Raw genomic sequence first — 19,350 nt, 5'->3', positions numbered from 1 at the left:
GGCTAAATATAAGCCTTCCACAACCATAAGACCCACTAATAATTTAAGAATGTTATCAAAATAGTTTAAACTGCTTTTTTTGCAATAATCACTGATCTGGCTTTCAAGTCTGTCTATGAAAATGCCCCTTTTTGTTACAAATTTAACTAGAACCATGCATAATGCACATTCACTAATAATGACTAACATCTTGTAGCAGCCATTAGACTCCACCATTTTTTAAACACAGCTCTCATCAACAATCTCTCAAGCCCACGTGTTAGTGATTAGTCAGCGAATCTTTATATTTCAAGTTTAGCCAACTTGGGATCTATTTGCAAGCTAACAAGGTTGAACAGTTGAATTGTTATGAACACACCATTCGGTCTGTCTCCAACTCTTTGAAAAGCATGTTAGCCTGTCCACATGTTGAAATCAAGCGGCCTACCTTATTTCTCAGAATGGAAACAAGTTGCCAATTCCTTATATAATTGTGTTTTATGTTTATTGCACATTTATAAAACACAGACTAGTTAACAGTCTTTGGCTAAAATGCTGCTAGCGGTATGTGGTACCACAATGCCGCTCGCGACTAACAGAATTCATTTTCCAGAATCAATGTTCATTGATACTCTCGTTTCAGTATTGTCTGCTCTGCACGCAATTTGGGTAGTTGAGACATAAAATGGTCTCGTTAGAAAATGTTACTTCTCCTCTATTACAGTAAAATAATGTCTCACTTTGTTTTTTGGTGTCCATGTGACCGATTCTGTTGGACCAAATCTCAAATAGAGAGTTGTCAGAGAGGAAGATGTAATCTCAACTTTGTTGGCGAATGGAGGCAGGGGGAGGGGCTTGGTGTGTGTGTAAACCATAGTGGAAGAGGCGAAGTTGAAAGCAAAGATTTTTATAACTAAACCAAGATAGACCACAGTCTTTCGTTCCCAATGAGAACAAATGAGTAATAGTGGGCAGAACAAGCAAGGAGGTGGGCAGACCAAGCACGAGCTAGCGAGATCCTATTTGCCTGTTCTAGCATCATCTACATATTTCCGTAAGGGAACGCCTACTCTGTGAAGCGAGTGCGTGTAATAACTCAATTCGCCTTTGCACTCCTTCTAAACGACGCAATTTTTTAAAACTGTAACAAAGGGTAAAGTCTACTCTACTTAGTCCACTCTGTTCAAAACAGATTCTAGTTTTGGAACAGAAAACTGTATTGAGATCAAATGTTTAATTGATGAGAAAATTTGCAGAATGTCGACCAAAATCCATCTCCTTTCACTGCTGGCCACTGGGCTTCCTCTCACTAGTGGAAACGCCGGGCAGATGCTTCAAATTTATACATCCAGTGAAATATCTGTTTCATTGTTCCATCTGTGGTGAAAGGTTTCACTCTTGCTAAAATATTGTCCAAAATTAGGGCAATGCATTTTCTAGAGGCTATCTTTGAACCTAAGCTTGTCGCCTGCCTTCCTGTCTTGTTAGGGCGGAGACATGCATTTCATCATTATATACAGACCTCTAATGTAAATGGGAAGGTGCACACAACACAAGAGGAGTGAATGAGACGAAATCAAAAATACAACATGAGAACAAGCGGACATAAATGCTAAAAAAAAAAACGGAGAATAACAAAACCTTGATTCTTGCGATACAGGCATTTGGAATATGGCACACAAACATATCGCCCAGCCCTAAACCCAGGGTTATTCAACTCTTACCCTACAAGGTCTGGAGCCTGCTGGTTTTCTGTTCTATCTGATAATTAATTGCACCCACCTGGTGTCCCAGGTTGAAATCAGTCCCGGATTAGAGGGGAACAATTAAAAAACGCAGTGAAACTGGCTTCGAGGCCCAGCGATGAGTTTGAGGAATATAGCTTATTCTCCATCTTCTTTTTAAATAGTGAACCAACATGTTTTCAGCACTTATTTCCCTGAGTGAACAAAACAAAATTTCTCATGCTCTCTCGTCTCTCTGCAGCAGATGCATAGTGAACAATATGTTGGAACATCAAATCAATAAAACACCTTTATCGAAACGCAATACATATAGGATCGTGAGAATCGCAATACATATCGTATCAGCACCTTAGTATCTTTATAATATCGTATCTTGAGGTCCCTGGCAATTCCAATTCCCTAATACTGACCAAAATGTTTATAGGAAATATGAACAAAATAGGAGAGGTGTTCTTAGGTGTGTGTCTTCTCACCTGTATGAGTTCTTCCTCTGGTACGGCTACAGTGAAGTTGAGATGGCATAGACAGCAGGGGATCATGGAACGTAACTTAAAGTATAGACTCTACACAGACAAATAAAAAGCAGACATTTCAATTTAATACAGAAGTTAAAGATTACGTAGATTAAGTAAGAGGAACACCAATGCATGGGCTTGACCAGCGTATCCCCATTGTGCGTGTGTGGTCTTACCTTGAGTAAATTCTCACAGAGGTCAGTGAAGATCTTGTTGAGGCCCTGGTTGGTCAGATTGGCATTATTGAGTCTGTACACCCTGACGGATGTAAACATCTAGGAGGGGGGGGATTGGCAAAGAACGAAATATAAACATATTATAATCTCTCAATAACCTGTAGAACAGTAGTAGTAATTGCCAAGTAGTAGTAGTACACTCGTACAGCATTAGTAGTAATACAGTAGTAGTAGTGCAGTAGTAGAAGTTGTGTAGTAGTAGAACAGTAGTAGTTGTACAGTAGTAGTAGTAGTAGTAGTAGTAGTAGTAGTAGTAGAAGAATAGTAGTAGTAGAAGTAGTACAGTAGTAGTAGTACATTAGTAGTAAAAGTTGTACAGTAGTAGAACAGTAGTAGTAGTAGTATTAGTAGAAGTAGTAGAAGTTGTAGTAGTACAGTAGTAGTAGTAAAAGTTGTACAGTAGTAGTAGAAGTAGTACAATAGTAGAAGGAGTAGTACTAGAACAGTAGTATAAGTAGTAGAATAATAGTAGAAGTAGAAGTAGTAGTAGAAGAACAGTAGTAGTAGAACAGTAGTAGTACAACAGTATTAGTACAACATTAGTAGTAGTAGTAGCAGTACAGTAGTACAAGTATTAGTATAAGTAGTACAGTAGTAGTAGTAGTAGTACAGTAGTAGTAGTAGTAGAACAGTAGTAGTAGTACAGTAGTACAGTAGCAGAAGTATTAGTATACGTAGCACAGTAGTAGAAGTAGAACAGTAGTAGAAGTAGTACAATAGTAGAAGGAGTAGTACTAGTAGTAGAACAGTAGTAGTAGTAGTAGTAGAATAATAGTAGTAGTAGTAGAACTAGTATAGTAGTAGAACTAGTATAACAGTAGTAGTATAACTAGTACAGTAGTAGTAGAACAGTAGTTGTAGTAGTACAGTAGTAGTAGAAGTAGTACTAGAGTAGTAGAACAGTACTACTAGTAGTAGAAGTAGTACAATAGTAGTAGTAGTAGAACAGTAGTAGTAGAAGTAATACAGTAGTAGCATAACAGTAGTAGTAGTAGTAGAACAGTAGTAGTACAACAGTAGTAGTAGTACAGAAGTACAGTGGTAGAAGTATTAGTATAAGTAGCACAGTAGTAGAAGTAGAACAGTAGTAGAAGTAGTACAATAGTAGAAGGAGTAGTACTAGTAGTAGAACAGTAGTAGAAGTAGTACAGTAGTAGTAGTAGAACTAGTATAACAGTAGTAGTATAACTATTACAGTAGTAGTAGAACAGTAGTAGTAGTTGTAGAAGTAGTACAGTAGTAGTAGAAGTAGTACTAGAGTAGTAGAACAGTACTAGTAGTTGTAGAAGTAGTACAGTAGTAGAAGTAGTACTAGAGTAGTAGAACAGTACTAGTAGTAGTAGAAGTAGTACAGTAGTAGTAGTAGAACAGTAGTAGTAGAAGTAATACAGTAGTAGCATAACAGTAGTAGTAGTAGTAGTAGTAGTAGTAGAAGTAGTACTAGAGTAGTAGAACAGTACTACTAGTAGAAGTAGTACAGTAGTAGTAGTAGAACAGTAGTAGCAGTAGTAGTAGTAATAGAACAGTAGTAGTAGTAGAACAGTAGTAGCAGTAGTAGTAGTAGTAGTAGTAGTAGTAGTAGTAGAAGAAAAGGTTGTAGTAGAAGTAGTACAGTAGTCGTAGAACAGTAGTAGCAGTAGTAGTAGTAATAGAACAGTAGTAATAGAACAGTAGTAGTAGTAGAACAGTAGTAGCAGTAGTAGTAGTAGTAGTAGTAGTAGTAGTAGTAGAAGAAAAAGTCGTAGTAGAAGTAGTACAGTAGTCGTAGTAGTAATAGAACAGTAGTAGAACAGTAGTAGTAGAAGAAAAAGTTGTAGTAGAAGTAGTACAGTAGTCGTAGTAGAACAGTAGTAGCAGTAGTAGTAGAACAGTAGTAGAACAGTAGTAGTAGAAGTAGTAGCAGTAGTAGTAGTAGTAATAGAACAGTAGTAGCAGTAATAGAACAGTAGTAGAACAGTAGTAGTAATAGAACAGTAGTAGAACAGTAGTAGTAGTAGAACAGTAGTAGTAGTAGTAGAACAGCAGTAATAGTATTAGTAGAAGTAGTACAGTAGAAGTAGAACAGTAGTAGTAGTAGAAGTAGTACAGTAGTAGAAGTAGTACTAGTAGTAGTAGAACAGTAGTAGTACAGTAGTAGTAGAATAATAGTAGTAGTATAACTAGTATAGTAGTAGTAGTAGAAGAGTAGTAGTAGTACAGTAGAAGTAGAACAGTAGTAGTAGAACTAGTACAGTGGTAGTAGTATTAGTAGTAGTATTAGTAGTAGTAGTAGTAGTAGTAGTGGTAGAACAGTAGTAGTAGTACAACAGTAGCAGAACAGTAGTAGAAGTACAACAGTAGTAGTAGTAGTAGTAGTAGTACAGTAGTACAGTAGTAGTAGTAGAACAGTAGTAGTTTTAGTAGAACAGTAGTAATAGTAGAAGAAAAAGTCGTAGTAGAAGTAGTAGCAGTAGTAGTAGTAATAGAACAGTAGTAGCAGTAGTAGTAGTAGTAATAGAACAGTAGTAGAACAGTAGTAGTAGTAGAACAGTAGTAGTAGTAGTAGTAGAACAGCCATAATAGTAATGGTAGAAGTAGTAAAGTAGTAGAAGTAGAACAGTAGTAGAAGTAGTACAATAGTAGTAGTACTAGTAGTAGAACAGTAGTAGTAGTAGTACAGTAGTAGTAGAATAATAGTAGTAGTATAACTAGTATAGTAGTAGTAGAAGAGTAGTAGTAGTACAGTAGAAGTAGAACAGTAGTAGTAGAACTAGTACAGTGGTAGTAGTATTAGTATTAGTAGTAGTAGTAGTAGAACAGTAGTAGTAGTACAACAGTAGCAGAACAGTAGTAATACAGTAGTAGAAGTACAACAGTAGTAGTAGTAGTACAGTAGTAGTAGAAGTAGAATAATAGTAGTAGTAGAACTAGTAGCAGTAGAATAGTAGCAGTAGAATAGTAGTAGAAGTAATATAGTAGTAGTAGAACAGTACTAGTACAGTAGTAGTAGAACAGTACTAGTACAGTAGTAGTAGAACAGTACTAGTACAGTAGTAGTAGAACAGTACTAGTAGTAGAAGTAGTACAGTATTAGAAGTAGAACAGTAGTAGAGGTAGTAGAACAGTAGTAATAGTAGAAGTAGTACAGTCATAGTAGTAGAACAGTAGTAGTAGTAGGAGTAGAGCAGTAGTAGTATTAGAAGTTGTACAGTAGTAGAAGTTGTACAGTAGTAGTAGTATTAGTAGAAGTAGTACAGTAGTAGAAGTAGAACAGTAGTAGTAGTAGTAGTAGTAGTAGTAGTACAATAGTAGAACAGTTGTAGTAGTAGTAGTACAAGTTGCACAGTAGTAGAAGTAGAACAGTAGAAGTAGTACAGTAGTAGTAGTTAGAACAGTAGTAGTAGAACAGTAGCAGAACAGTAGTAGTACAGTAGTAGAAGTACAACAGTTGTAGTAGTAGTTAGTAGTATAGCAGTAGTAGTAGTACCGTAGTAGTAGTATTAGTAGTACAGTAGTAGTAGAACAGTAGTAGTACAGTAGTAGTAGTAGTACAGTAGTAGTAGAAGTAAAAGTTGCACAGTAGTAGAAGTAGTACAGTAGTAGTAGTTAGAACAGTAGTAGTACAGTAGTAGTATTAGTAGTAGAACAGTAGCAGAACAGAAGTAGTACAGTAGTAGAAGTAGAACAGTAGTAGTAGTAGTAGTACAGTAGTAGTAGTAGAACAGTAGTAGTATTAGAAGTAGCACAGTAGTAAAAGTAGAACAGTAGTAGTAGTAGTACAGTAGTATAATAGTAGTAGTAGTAGTAGTAGTAGTAGCAGCAGAACAGTACTAGTAGAAGTAGTACAGCAGTAGTAGTATAAGTAGTACAGCAGTAGTAGTATAAGTAGTACAGCAGTAGTAGTAGAAGTAGTAGTACAGCAGTAGTAGTAGAGCAGTAATGGAAGTAGCACAGTAGTAGAATAGTAGTATAAGTAGTACAGTAGAAGTAGTATTATAATAGTAGTAGTAGCAGTATAACTAGTACAGTAGTAGTAGAACAGTAATAGCAGTAGTAGTACAGTAGTAACAGTAGTAGAACAATAGTAGTAGAATAAGTAGTACAGTAGTAGTAGAACAGTAGCAGTATAAGTAGTACAGTAGTAGTAGAACAGTAGTAGTAGCAAAAGTAGTACAGCAGTAGTAGAAGTAGTACAGTATTAGAAGTAGAACAGCAGTAGTACAGTAGTAGGAGTACAGTAGTTGAAGTAGAACAGTAGTAGTACAGTAGTAGTAGTAGTAGTAGTAGTAGTAGAACAGTAATACAGTAGTAGAACAGTAGTACAGCAGTAGTAGTAGCACAGCAGTAGTATTAGAAGTAGCACAGTAGTAAAAGTAGAACAGTAGAAGTAGTACAGCAGTAGTAGTAGAAGTAGTAGTACAGCAGTAGTAGTAGAAGTAGTAGTACAGCAGTAGTAGTAGAAGTAGTAGTACAGTAGTAGTAGTAGAACAGTACTAGTAGAAGTAGTACAGCAGTACTAGTAGAAGTAGTAGAGCAGTAGTAGTAGAGCAGTAGTAGTACAGCAGTTGTAGAAGTAGCACAGTAGTAAAAGTAGAACAGTAGTAGTAGTACAGTAGTAGTACAGTAGTAGTGGTACAGTAGTAGAACAGTAGTAGTACAGTAGTAGTGGTACAGTAGTAGTAGAACAGTAGTAGTAGTAGTACAGTAGTACATTAGTAGCAGTAGTAGTAGTAGTACAGTGGTAGTAGAACAGTAGTAGTAGTAGAACAGTAGTAGTAGTACAGTAGTAGAACAGTAGTAGTAGCACAGTAGATGTAGTAGAAGTAGTACAGTAGTTGTAGTAGTACAAGTAAAACAAATATATTTCAAATTTAACCTTTATTTAACTAGGCAAGTAATTCAAGAACACGTTCTTATTTATAATGACGGCCTACCCGGGCCAAACCAGGACAATGCTGGGCCAATTGTGAGGAGCAGTAGTAGTAGAAGTACAGTAGTAGTGGTAGTAGTAGCAGTGTTTCAGTGTGTGAGTCTGACCTGTAGCCCTGAAGTCCAGTTGTAAATCCCAGGCATGACCTCCGTGTTACAGCTGTAAAACCCTGGAGAGAGAGACAGGTAGATGGACAGACATCGTAAAAGAGCATAGCTGAATAGAATAGAACATTTCTTGTAGAACAGTGTGTGTGTGTGTGTGTGTGTGTGTGTGTGTACCTGCAGGCATGGGGGCATCAGTGAGAAGGGATTGGATGTCCTCTACTGCATCAGTGTCATCAATCTAAAGACATGAAAAGAAAAGCATGAACACACAGATTTGATGTGATTTATTAGGATCTCCATTAGCCGACACTAATGGTCCAGCTAGTCTTACTGGGGTCCAACACATAAACAAAAATACATTTTGACAAAAGACTACAATTTCCATACATTTAAAAACATGAACATGTAGTGTGTGTGTGCATCTATCAGTTACACATACATGTCAGTACATACACACAACAAGTAGGTCACATGGGGGAGATGTGTTGTGCCGTGAGGTGTTGCTTTATTTGTGTTTTCAGATCCTTTACAGATCATATGCCCACACACTACAATTACACATCCAACATAACACACACCCCTACGGTACACACACCCTACAGTACAGTGCACACAGCCAACCATACCTCCAGTACGAAGGCGTCCTTCTTGCCGTGGGACAGGTCTAGTTCTGACAGCTCATCTGAACTCTCAGAGGTAGACCTGAACAGTCTGGACCGCTGTCTGTCAGGGATAGGAGACCCCACCACCTCCTCTATACACTCCTACAACAACAACAACAACAACTCAACAATATGTGTGTTTGTGTGTGTGTCTGTCCATCCCTGTCCGGGTTGTGAGACGCTGAGTTAGTCACCATAGAAACACCATCAGTTCCAACCTCATACTAAGTAGAATGATTAGGTCATTCCTAATCACACCCAATTCTACCCACACCCAATATTGTGCAATCATCAGAGTACGTTTCTATATTAGTGATAATCACACACACACACATTTTAATGTGTGTGAGAGTGTACTCACATAGAGCTGTGATTCTAGACTGTACTTAGACAAAGCTGTGATTCTCGACTATCATAAAGCTGTGAATCTAGACTAACCTAGAGCTGTGAATCTAGACTGTACTTAGAAAGAGCTGTGATTCCAGACTATCATAAAGCTGTGAATCTAGACTGTACTTAGTCTGGAATCACAGCTTTATCTATCATTAAGGTGTGATTCCCAGACTATCATAAAGCTGTGATTCCAGACTATCATAAAGCTGTGAATCTAGACTGTACTTAGTCTGGAATCACAGCTTTATCTATCATTAAGGTGTGATTCCCAGACTATCATAAAGCTGTGATTCCAGACTATCATAAAGCTGTGAATCTAGACTGTACTTAGACAAAGCTGTGATTCCAGACTATCCTAGAGCTGTGATTTTAGAGTGTACACATTTACTGTCAAGCTGTGATACTCATACAGCTGTAATTTTAGGACACCTCATATATTGTGATTCTAGAGTGGGTGTACTGAGATAGAGCTGTGATTTTAGAGGGTGGGGTACTCATATAAAGATGTGATTAATAGAGAGGCTAATGTGCCATGCATCACTCTAATTGGGCATGCTAGTACTGTATTCAGGTCAGTGAACGCCTCAGGGTCCAACGTAAATAACTTCTTAATAACCAGAGAAAGACACAGAGAGGAATTAACTATGATGTTCCACACAGACGTGTGTGTGTGTGTGTGTTTGTCTCTCTCTCACCGGGGGGTGTATGTTGTAGAGCTCCTTATTCATGGCGATGGTGTCGTTGATGCGCTTCTGCATGGTTGAAATGTGTTGGTCATAGCTCAGGTCACTGGGGGTCTTACCAGCTATCTGGATACCACCTGGAGCTGGAAGAGCTGACAGGTATACACCCGTTGCAGACTGGACACACACACACACACACACACACACACACACACACACACACGTCAGATACACACCTTGTAACAGACATGAGGAGGGGGTCACACAGACGCACACACTCAAACACAGGACTTACAGCTAGTCCTAGGAGCATGTTTTCTCCCACACTGATCTGAATGCGGAGCCCAAACAGAGCGTTCATGCAGCGCAGCTTCAGTTTGTTCATCAACTGGGTGTGTAGCTCATACTCCATGAAGGGGAGGAGGTTAGAGATGGCTGTGGCATTCACCTCCCCTTGGGCCTTCTTCTTGGTACGACACAACCTGCAATATAACACAACATTACACACACACCTCCCTGGGCCACCTTCTTGGTACGACACAACCTGCAATATAACACAACATTGCACACAAGCCTCCCTGGGCCACCTTCTTGGTACGACACAACCTGCAATATAACACAACATTACACACAAGCCTCCCTGGGCCACCTTCTTGGTACGACACAACCTGCAATATAACACAACATTAGACTTCTTCATAGGAAACAGTTTAGAGGAACAACACAAAGACAGGATATATGTTTGTAGTGGTAGTGTATGCGTTACCTGGCCTGTATGAGGCAGCCCTTCCCAGTAACAGCAGCCTCAGCAGGTAGGTCTATGGTAGTAAAGAGCACATCAGGGACCTTCTGTCTCCTACAGTGGTAGCAGTATGTGAGCTGAGCTGGGAACGGCATGTTGAACTCATCATATGGGATGTGACAAAATCCACAGCTAGGGGGTGACGCATCATCAAACCTGGAATACACACACACTGCTCAGAAAGTATGCTAAAAAGCTATGAAATTCATTCATTCATTAACATTTTACATTAAGTCATTTAGCAGATGCTCTTATCCAGAGTGACCGGAGCAATTAGGGTTAAGTGCCTTGCTCAAGGACACATCAGCAGTATATCCACTTAGTCAGCTCGGTGAACCGGCGACCTTTCGGTTACTGGCCCAACGCTCTTAACCGCTAGGCTACCAGCTGCCTCATTACACCACTGTCCATTTAGAAGTAACCCATGACTAGGTTAATTAGTCTAAAACCCTCCCAGCCACTCAAGTTCTTTCACCCCTACACTAACACCCATCCAACACAGTGTGTGTGTGTTCCTACCCCAGCCAAGATGAGCTAACTTCCCCCTCTGCCCTCTCCGACCCAACCATGCCGAGGGGTGGTTGCCTTGACAACCTTTGGTCGCTGCCGCCGGCGTCCAAACAGCCCTCACGCATGAACCTGGGATTCAACATGGCCGCCGTGCCCGACGCAGACAGGATACACACCTCCTCACTGTGGGCGGAGGGGAGAGGGGAGTAGAGGGTGATATGGGGATGTTAAAATTAGTATAAAATTAAATCCCTTTCTTTGCCCATCAAACAGACCTTGAAATAGAGGTTGGTCTAAGTATGGTGTGTGTAATGTACCAGATGGTGGTACTCTCGCTGTATCCCACCACAGCGTGGCAACCCAGGGCTTTGGCATGAGACTTGATCTCCTGACGAATCTCCTCCCACCACGCGTCCCTCGTCTCTGGCTCGTCTGCAACACACACACACACACCGTCATACACAGATACACACAGTCACACATTCATAGCGATACACGCACAGACACACTGGCTGGCTACCTGACTGACTGTTTGTCTACCAGAATCTAGCAACTATCAGAAATTAGCTGACCATCAGAAACTAGCAGCTATTAGAAACTGGCAACTTTCAGAAATGTACTGACTATCACAAACAAACTTTTGGAAGAAACTATCAGAAATCAGTGACGGAAACTAGATACTATCAGAAACTAGCTACTATCGGAAACAACTGACTATTAGAAACTAGCAACTATCAGCAAATAGATCTGTCTGACCAACAGAGAATCAACTGACACATTTAGCTGATTTGGCTAAAAGGTGCATCATAGCAAGCAGATACCACTTAGCCAACTGTCAGTTTGTAACACAGTGAACATGATGTTGATGACAAATATGAAGACAATGAAGGTGTTTAGTTAGTGTCTGGGCTGTTCTCATCTCCTATAGCATTATCTCCAGGCCAGCCAATCACAGGAAGACAGGGATCTAGTGGGTGGAGTAATGGGGTGGCGTCCCAAGTCCCCTGCATCTCCTTACCTTCATGCCCATTACAGGAGGGGTTCAGTAGGGCACACCAAAGCTAAACATTTTGAAAATGGAAAACGAATAAGAGTATTCTTATTGGACAAGTTCAGGAAGTGCCTTCCTGTTTCAAAACGTTATCTCCAGGTTCTGTGCCCCCTGAACACAATAAGGCCAGGAAAGGAGGAGGAGAGGAGACCATCTCAGAGCATTCATCATATTTAAATGAGGGACATTTGGTGGAGGCTGAACCATGGGTCCTTAATAATGACCATTGGTCCACGCCATACCTCCTTGGACAGGCCACATGCACACAACAGAGAGAGAGAGAGAGAGACACAGAGAGAGAGAGAGAGAGACATCGAGACAGAGAGAGAGACACACAGAGAGAGAGAGACAGGGAAGCTCACATCACGTGCACGCGCAAGGGCGAGCTCATGAACATGTGCACGCTCATGGGCAGAGGGCCATATTCATTCATCACAGAGTCTAAACCACCTCATCCCTGTCTTTATCTCACTACACTACTCTCCGTTGCACTCCCTCCCTTCATTCATGTACCCCCCTCCATTCTCTTGCCTTTTCCCCCCTCCCTGTATGAATACGGCCCAGTGGAAGCCAGGGATGATATGCACATGCCCAGACTATCTTTGTGTGAACCTGGACAGGTTTGTCCACAATGCAGATGCTTTGCTGGGTTAGGGGAGCATTAGGGATGCATTGCGTTACAGACTGCTGTAGCAGGAGAAGCCTGGTAGGGTGGGCTAGCCAAGCGGGGGGGGGGGGGGGGTTAGCACATGCTCAGCACACACACACAAAGACAAGAGAGAGATGGCAGCTCAGTGAAAGATTGGCTAGTGACTACTGCACCAAAACACTGACAGAGATTTAGCCTGGAGGATTAACAAGATGTTTGCACACCCATAGTTGTGTGTGTGTGTGTGTGAGCTGCCATGTCTCCAGTGTGTGAAACCAGTAGAAGGAGGGAGGTACCTGCAGCAACACTATTCCAGTCTAGCAGTTTGTAAGAGCGTGTGTTACCCAATGCTGGGCCAGAACAACACACACCATTAGTACAGAAAGAGAGAGAAAAAGAGAAGATACAAACTACAACACAAGACAACAGCACCACAGTCATTGCAAAGACAGACCACTGAGTCAATACCAGAGCCTAGCAGAGAGAGAGAGAGAAAAGCAGATACTGTGAGAAGAAAAATGATCCAAGAGAGATGCTGTGGAATTAGAGGAGGGAGAGAACTATAGCCTAAAGAGGTGAGAACGAGAAGAGGCATGCACTAGCAGATCCACTGCTTTCATAAAGTATTCAGACTTTATTTATTTATTTTGTTGTGTTATAGCCTGAATTTAAAATGGCTTAAATTTAGATTTTTTTTGTCACTGGCCAACACATAAAAAATCCTTGAAGAGAAACATGGTTTAGTCTGCTTTCTAACAGACACTGGGATACATATTCACCTTTCAGCAGGACAATAAACTCAAACACAAGGCTGCATCTACACTGGAGTTGCTTACCAAGAAGACAGTGAATGTTCCTTAGTGGGCGAGTTACAGTTCTGACTTAAATCTACTTGAACATCTATGGCCAATGATCAACAACCAATTTAACAGAGCTTGAAGAATTATGAAAATAATAATAGGCAAATGTTGCACAAACCAGGTGTGGAAAGCTCTTAGAGACTTACCCAGAAACACTCTGAGCCAATCAGTTGTGTTCTGACAAGGTAGGGTTGGTATACAGAAGATAGCCCTATTTGGTAAAAGACCAAGTCCATATTATGGCAAGCACAGCTCAAATAAGCAAAGAGAAACAACAGTCCATCATTACTTTAAGACATAAAGGTCAGTCAATATGGAACATTTCAAGAACTTTGAAAGTTTATTCAAGTGCAGTCTCAAAAACCATCAAGAGCTATGATGAAGCTGGCTCTCATGAGGACCGCCACTGGGAAGGAATACCCAGAGTTACCTCTGCTGCAGAGGATAAGTTCATTAGAGCTACCAGCCCCAGAAATTTCAGCCCAAATAAATGTTTCACAGAGTTCAAGTTACAGACAAATCTCAACATCAACTGTTCAGATGAGATTTGCTGCAAAGAAACCACTACAAAAGGACACCAATAATAAGAAGAAACTTGCTTGGGCCAAGAAACATGTGTATTTCCCACCCAAAAGCATGGAGGAGGTGGTGTGATGGTGTGGGAGTGCTTTGCTGGTGACTGTCTGTGATTTATTTAGAATTCAAGGCACACTTAACCAGCATGGCTACCACATCATTCTGCAGCGATACGCCATCCCATCTGGTTTGTATTAGTTGGACTATCATTTGTTTTTCAACAGGACAATGACCCAACACACCAAGACTATTTGACCAAGAAAGAGAGTGATGGAGTGCTGCATCTGATGACCTGGCCTCCACAATCCCCTGACCTCAACCAAATTGAGATGGCTTGTGATGAGTCAGACCGCAGAGTAAAGGAAAAGCAAACAAGTGCTCAGAATATGTGGGAATTCCTTCAAGACTGTTGGAAAAGCATTCCTAATGAAGCTGGTTGAGATAATGCCAAGAGTGTGCAAAGCTGCCATCAAGGCAAAGGGTGGCTACTTTAAAGATTCTCAAATATAAAATAGATGTTGATTTGTTTAACACTTTTTTGGTTACTACATGATTCCATATGTGTTTTCTCACAGTTTTGATGTCTTCACTATTATTCTACAATGTATAAAATAGTAAAAATAAAGAAAAACTCTTGAATAAGAATGTGTTCTAAAACTTCTGACCGGTAGTTTATGTAAATATGATATTTCCATATTTCCTTTTCACGTGACCATGTTGTTTTCACTTTGTCATCATTAGGTATGTGTGTAGATGCCTGAGAAAAAAATATTGAATCCATTTTGAATTCAGGCTGTAACACAACAAAATGTGTAATAAATCAAGGAGTACGAATAATTTCTGAAGGCACTGAATCTCTAGTCTAAAAATTAGGCTAGGCCTAATGTTTTTCTACAGTACTGAGAGTTAAGGTGAAAATACTAGGGCTGTCAGAGTTTAATCAGTTAATTAAAGTTCACTTTTTGTGATTTTTGTGCACTCTTTTTTATCGTCTGAGTGTTCAAAATACACTGAAAACATCCCAAATACATAAAATTACACGATTACAGTCATAGATTATGTTTCATGTCTGAAATTGATTAAAATAAGAATGTTCAACTTCTTTCACCCCAAAAAATGTTTGGGGATCTTTTTCTACAACTGTTAATGTCAGGTATACGCACCATCTAGCCTGCTGAATGGTCCTGGACCCTCTCAAGACCTCCACAGCTCTACATCCCAGATTAACCTTTCTCCTAACCATGTAATATCGAACACTACACCACAACTGACAGACAGAAAGCAGCTGCTCTCTGTGTAATGGGTGATACTGCGATGACACACTGACAATATTTTACTGGGTGTAAAGTCTCCGTTCAAATCAGAGGAGTCTGACAGACACCTTCTCTTCCACTGCACTTCACCTCTTGTTCCAAAGCCACATCTACCGCTCCCACAATACTCAATAGTGTTTTCATGATGCCAGAATTTTTACTTTGATACCAATACCAGGTTTAGTATCACAATGTTTGATACCATCATATTACTCAATACCACTGCAAAAAAAGAAGTCATATTAGCCAAAGTCACAAAATTAACAACTCAGCGACTGCTCTGGGTAACGTTTGAGTTCAATATCATTACATTGAAAACATTTTGCATCAACATTTTTCAGAGACAGCCATGTATGAATAAATAAAATGAATAAATACAAATAAATAAATAAAAATGGACTTTTTACTAACCTAACTACATAATTTATTTTAAACTGGGTAAATCAAGACAGCTACGTCTTGAGTGGTAGCGGTAGGCCTATCCACAATACAGGTGAATGCATATTCAATAGGAGTGTGTGCATGCATTGCGTTATTGAGCTTGGCTGAACGCGATATACACTGCTCAAAAAAATAAAGGGAACACTTAAACAACGCAATGTAACTCCAAGTCAATCACACTTCTGTGAAATCAAACTGTCCACTTAGGAAGCAACACTGATTGACAATACATTTCACATGCTGTTGTGCAAATGGAATAGACAACAGGTGGAAATTATAGGCAATTAGCAAGACACCCCCAATAAAGGAGTGGCTCTGCAGGTGGTAACCACAGACTACTTCTCAGTTCCTACGCTTCCTGGCTGATGTTTTGGTCACTTTTGAATGCTGGCGGTACTTTCACTCTAGTGGTAGCATGAGACGGAGTCTACAACCCACACAAGTGGCTCAGGTAGTGCAGCTCATCCAGGATGGCACATCAATGCGACCTGTGGCAAGGAGGTTTTCTGTGTCTGTCAGCGTAGTGTCCAGAGCATGGAGGCGCTACCAGGAGACAGGCCAGTACATCAGGAGATGTGGAGGAGGCCATAGGAGGGCAACAACCCAGCAGCAGGACCGCTACCTCCGCCTTTGTGCAAGGAGGAGCAGGAGGAGCACTGCCAGAGCCCTGCAAAATGACCTCCAGCAGGCCACAAATGTGCATGTGTCTGCTCAAACGGTCAGAAACAGACTCCATGAGGGTGGTATGAGGGCCCGACGTCCACAGGTGGGGGTTGTGCTTACAGTCCAACACCGTGCAGGACGTTTGGCATTTGCCAGAGAACACCAAGATTGGCAAATTCGCCACTGGCGCCCTGTGCTCTTCACAGATGAAAGCAGGTTCACACTGAGCACACGTGACAGACGTGACAGATTCTGGAGACGCCGTGGAGAACGTTCTGCTGCGTGCAACATCCTCCAGCATGACCGGTTTGGCGGTGGGTCAGTCATGGTGTGGGGTGGCATTTCTTTGGGGGGCCATGTGCTCGTCAGAGGTAGCCTGACTGCCATTAGGTACCGAGATGAGATCCTCAGACCCCTTGTGAGATCCATATGCTGGTGCGGTTGGCCCTGGGTTCCTCCTAATGCAAGACAATGCTAGACCTCATGTGGCTGGAGTGTGTCAGGCATTGATGCTATGGATTGGCCCGCACGTTCCCCAAACTTGAATCCAATTGAGCACATCTGGGACATCATGTCTCGCTCCATCCACCAACGCCACGTTGCACCACAGACTGTCCAGGAGTTGGCGGATGCTTTAGTCCAGGTCTGGGAGGAGATCCCTCAGGAGACCATCCGTCACCTCATCAGGAGCATGCCCAGGTGTTGTAGGGAGGTCATACAGGCACGTGGAGGCCACACACACTACTGAGCCTCATTTTGACTTGTTTTAAGGACATTACATCAAAGTTGGATCAGCCTGTAGTGTGGTTATCCACTTTAATTTTGAGTGCGACTCCAAATCCAGACCTCCATGGGTTGATAAATTTGATTTCCATTGATCATTTTTGTGTGATTTTGTTGTCAGCACATTCAACTATGTAAAGAAAAAAGTATTTAATAAGAATATTTCATTCATTCAGATCTAGGATGTTATTTTAGTGTTCCCTTTATTTTTTTGAGCAGTGTACAACATCCGTGATTAGCATTTAGCCACGCTAGCAAGGTGTTGGAAAATGGTTTTTCATAAGTATGCATATTTTCCCTGCCTTCTCATCATTAAATCAAGTTAAGGAGGATTTCGAAGCCTATGCAGCCTTAATGGAAAATGTTTAAGGTTTGAAATGAGAGATTAGAGAGTTTAATAGTCACATGTACAGGGTTGCAGATGTAATTACAGGGTTTGGTATAAATCTTGAGCTCCAACAATGAACAAAATTAAATAAACCCAAAATAATAATATATACATATTAACAACTGTGGCAATGATAAATGTCCATTGGGGTGGGGGCAGGGTAAATGTCCATAGGGGGAGCAGTGGGCTGACTAGTGGTGCATATTCAGCATGATGAATGTCCATTGGGGTGGGGGCAGGGTAAAAATGTCAGTTGAGGTGGGGGCGAGAAACAAACCGGTCCACCAGGGATATGAATGTTTACATACAATGCGTTTGGATGGTAAGATGAAACGACTCAATATCGCCATCTGCCGGACTTTAGGCTACCTACAAAGCTGGAAGCTACCAGTATCTTCTTCCATTTTAAAGTGTTCTGGCCTGTATGGACATTGTTTTGTGAACAGTAGTTAACAGTTTCAACATTTCTACATGCCGTGTCGCATTAAGTGTGTTAACTTGTGTAGCATGAATGGGGAGCTAACATAATGTAGCCGGTGCGAACTAAAATAAAGAGTCGGCTGAGCTGATAGACAGGCTTGATCCGTGAGACACAATTAACAGAAGAACCAAAAATAATTCTAGTATCAAACAGTTTTTCATGATCTAGTATCGAAAAAGTACAGAGGTTTCGGCATACTGTGCAACACTAGTACTCAGACAAACGAAGGCCCTAAAAAGCTCATCATCGGGCACCCGATGATGCATTGGGCTGATTGCACAACCCTCTGGAGAGCCCTGCAGTTGTGGACGGTGCAATTGCCGTACTCTTCAACTATACCATGGAGGAAGTCCCACAGTCTGTGTGAAGGGACCACTTCAGGTAGTCAGTGATGTGCACGCTTTTGACCCTCTCCACTGTAGCCCCGTCGATGTGGTGGGGGTGCGCACTCTGCTGTCACCTGTAGTCCATGATCTGCTCCTTTGTTTTGTTGACGTTGAAGGAGAAGTTATTTTTCAGTGTGTGTGTTTGTGATTAGGGCTGTTGTGGTTACTGTATTACCGCTACACCGACGGTCATGAGTCAGGAAGGCAGTCAAATTCCATGTGACCGTTTAGTCACGGTAATAAGGCTTCTCCTATCTCTGATGCTGCTTATGGTCATTAGTAGCCTACCAAACTTTCTAACTGCCTGGTACTCAGCATTATTGTCCCTCTAATCACTCTGACATCAATGTAAATGTAATAAAACACTTCATGAGAGCCCATGAACTCATGTTGAGCAACCTTTCAATAGGCTATGCAATTGCGCAAGAAAACAGAGTGATTGCCTCTAGTAAAAAGAGGAGGATCAGCTTTCTATAGGCTAGGCTACAATATTTATTTCTCAACTTTCTTAATATTAAGCACATTACTTATATTTACAACAGGACTATAGACTACCTGGCTGGTATGAAAATAAAACACAGCAAAAAGTGTCCTCCATTCATTATTTAAGTGCATAGATGAAATGTATAGCCCAACATTTAAATTAATAACAAAATTAGGCATATAGGAATACCTACTTCTTTGTTAACCGCTAAACCCAGCCGCATTTGCGCACTCCCTCAGATCGCTTGGAGAAAATATCCTTTCCATTTTATTCAGCTTTGTTCAATTGTTTTCTTCATACCATAAAATAATGTGACGGAATTCGAAGCAAATCTTGTCTGCTAAATTAACTAGTGTAGCCCACCTAACATAAGGACAACTCAGAGTATGCTATTCTGTTCTTCTGAAATAGACTACATTTTTTTCATATCATGCTTCTTTAGACCTGTCTAAAATAAATAATGGATTTATTGTGAAGGTGTAGGATATATGACATGGATTTATTAGACTTTTTAAAATGTAAATGTACCAAAGGTCAGCATCAGTGGCTTGTAGGCTGTGTGTGGAAGCCAGGAAATGCAAAAATGTGTTTGTTATTTAACAGTAAATTGTTGATGACATTTTGTGCCCTATTTGTGATGCTTAGCAAAACTAGTCTGAACATGTGAAATCCGCTCTTTTCTGGATGGAATAAAGTGCGAGTGAGAAATATTAATCTGCCCGGCCTTGAGGTTA

The 19,350-nt window shown here is 40.7% G+C and overlaps 1 protein-coding gene across 26 annotated transcripts in view; it reads right to left on the bottom strand.

Annotated features, from left to right (window-relative positions):
• c2cd5 (C2 calcium dependent domain containing 5) overlaps positions 1 to 19,350 on the bottom strand; it is a 58,352-nt gene that overhangs the window by 7,047 nt on the left and 31,955 nt on the right. For 11 of the 26 annotated variants that reach the window (XM_021572304.3, XM_021572329.3, XM_090208095.1 and 8 more), the window contains 10 exons: positions 10,859 to 10,973; positions 10,551 to 10,724; positions 9,996 to 10,187; positions 9,525 to 9,711; positions 9,242 to 9,406; positions 8,118 to 8,255; positions 7,666 to 7,729; positions 7,492 to 7,553; positions 2,416 to 2,514; positions 2,198 to 2,287 (listed from right to left, as the gene is read on the bottom strand). In XM_021572304.3, the coding sequence (XP_021427979.3) occupies positions 2,198 to 2,287; positions 2,416 to 2,514; positions 7,492 to 7,553; positions 7,666 to 7,729; positions 8,118 to 8,255; positions 9,242 to 9,406; positions 9,525 to 9,711; positions 9,996 to 10,187; positions 10,551 to 10,724; positions 10,859 to 10,973 (1,286 nt within the window). Of the gene's footprint in view, positions 1 to 2,197; positions 2,288 to 2,415; positions 2,515 to 7,491; positions 7,554 to 7,665; positions 7,730 to 8,117; positions 8,256 to 9,241; positions 9,407 to 9,524; positions 9,712 to 9,995; positions 10,188 to 10,550; positions 10,725 to 10,816; positions 10,974 to 12,537; positions 12,592 to 19,350 lie in introns of all 26 variants that reach the window. The other 15 variants (XM_090208028.1, XM_090208081.1, XM_021572320.3 and 12 more) reach the window with 3 other exon arrangements.

This window comes from Oncorhynchus mykiss, chromosome 2 (assembly GCF_057628025.1).
Source record: "Oncorhynchus mykiss isolate SJ-2025 chromosome 2, ASM5762802v1, whole genome shotgun sequence".
NCBI lineage: Eukaryota > Metazoa > Chordata > Actinopteri > Salmoniformes > Salmonidae > Oncorhynchus > Oncorhynchus mykiss.
Note: the sequence above shows the minus strand (reverse complement) of the source record. Positions and strands in the feature narration are given on the sequence as shown.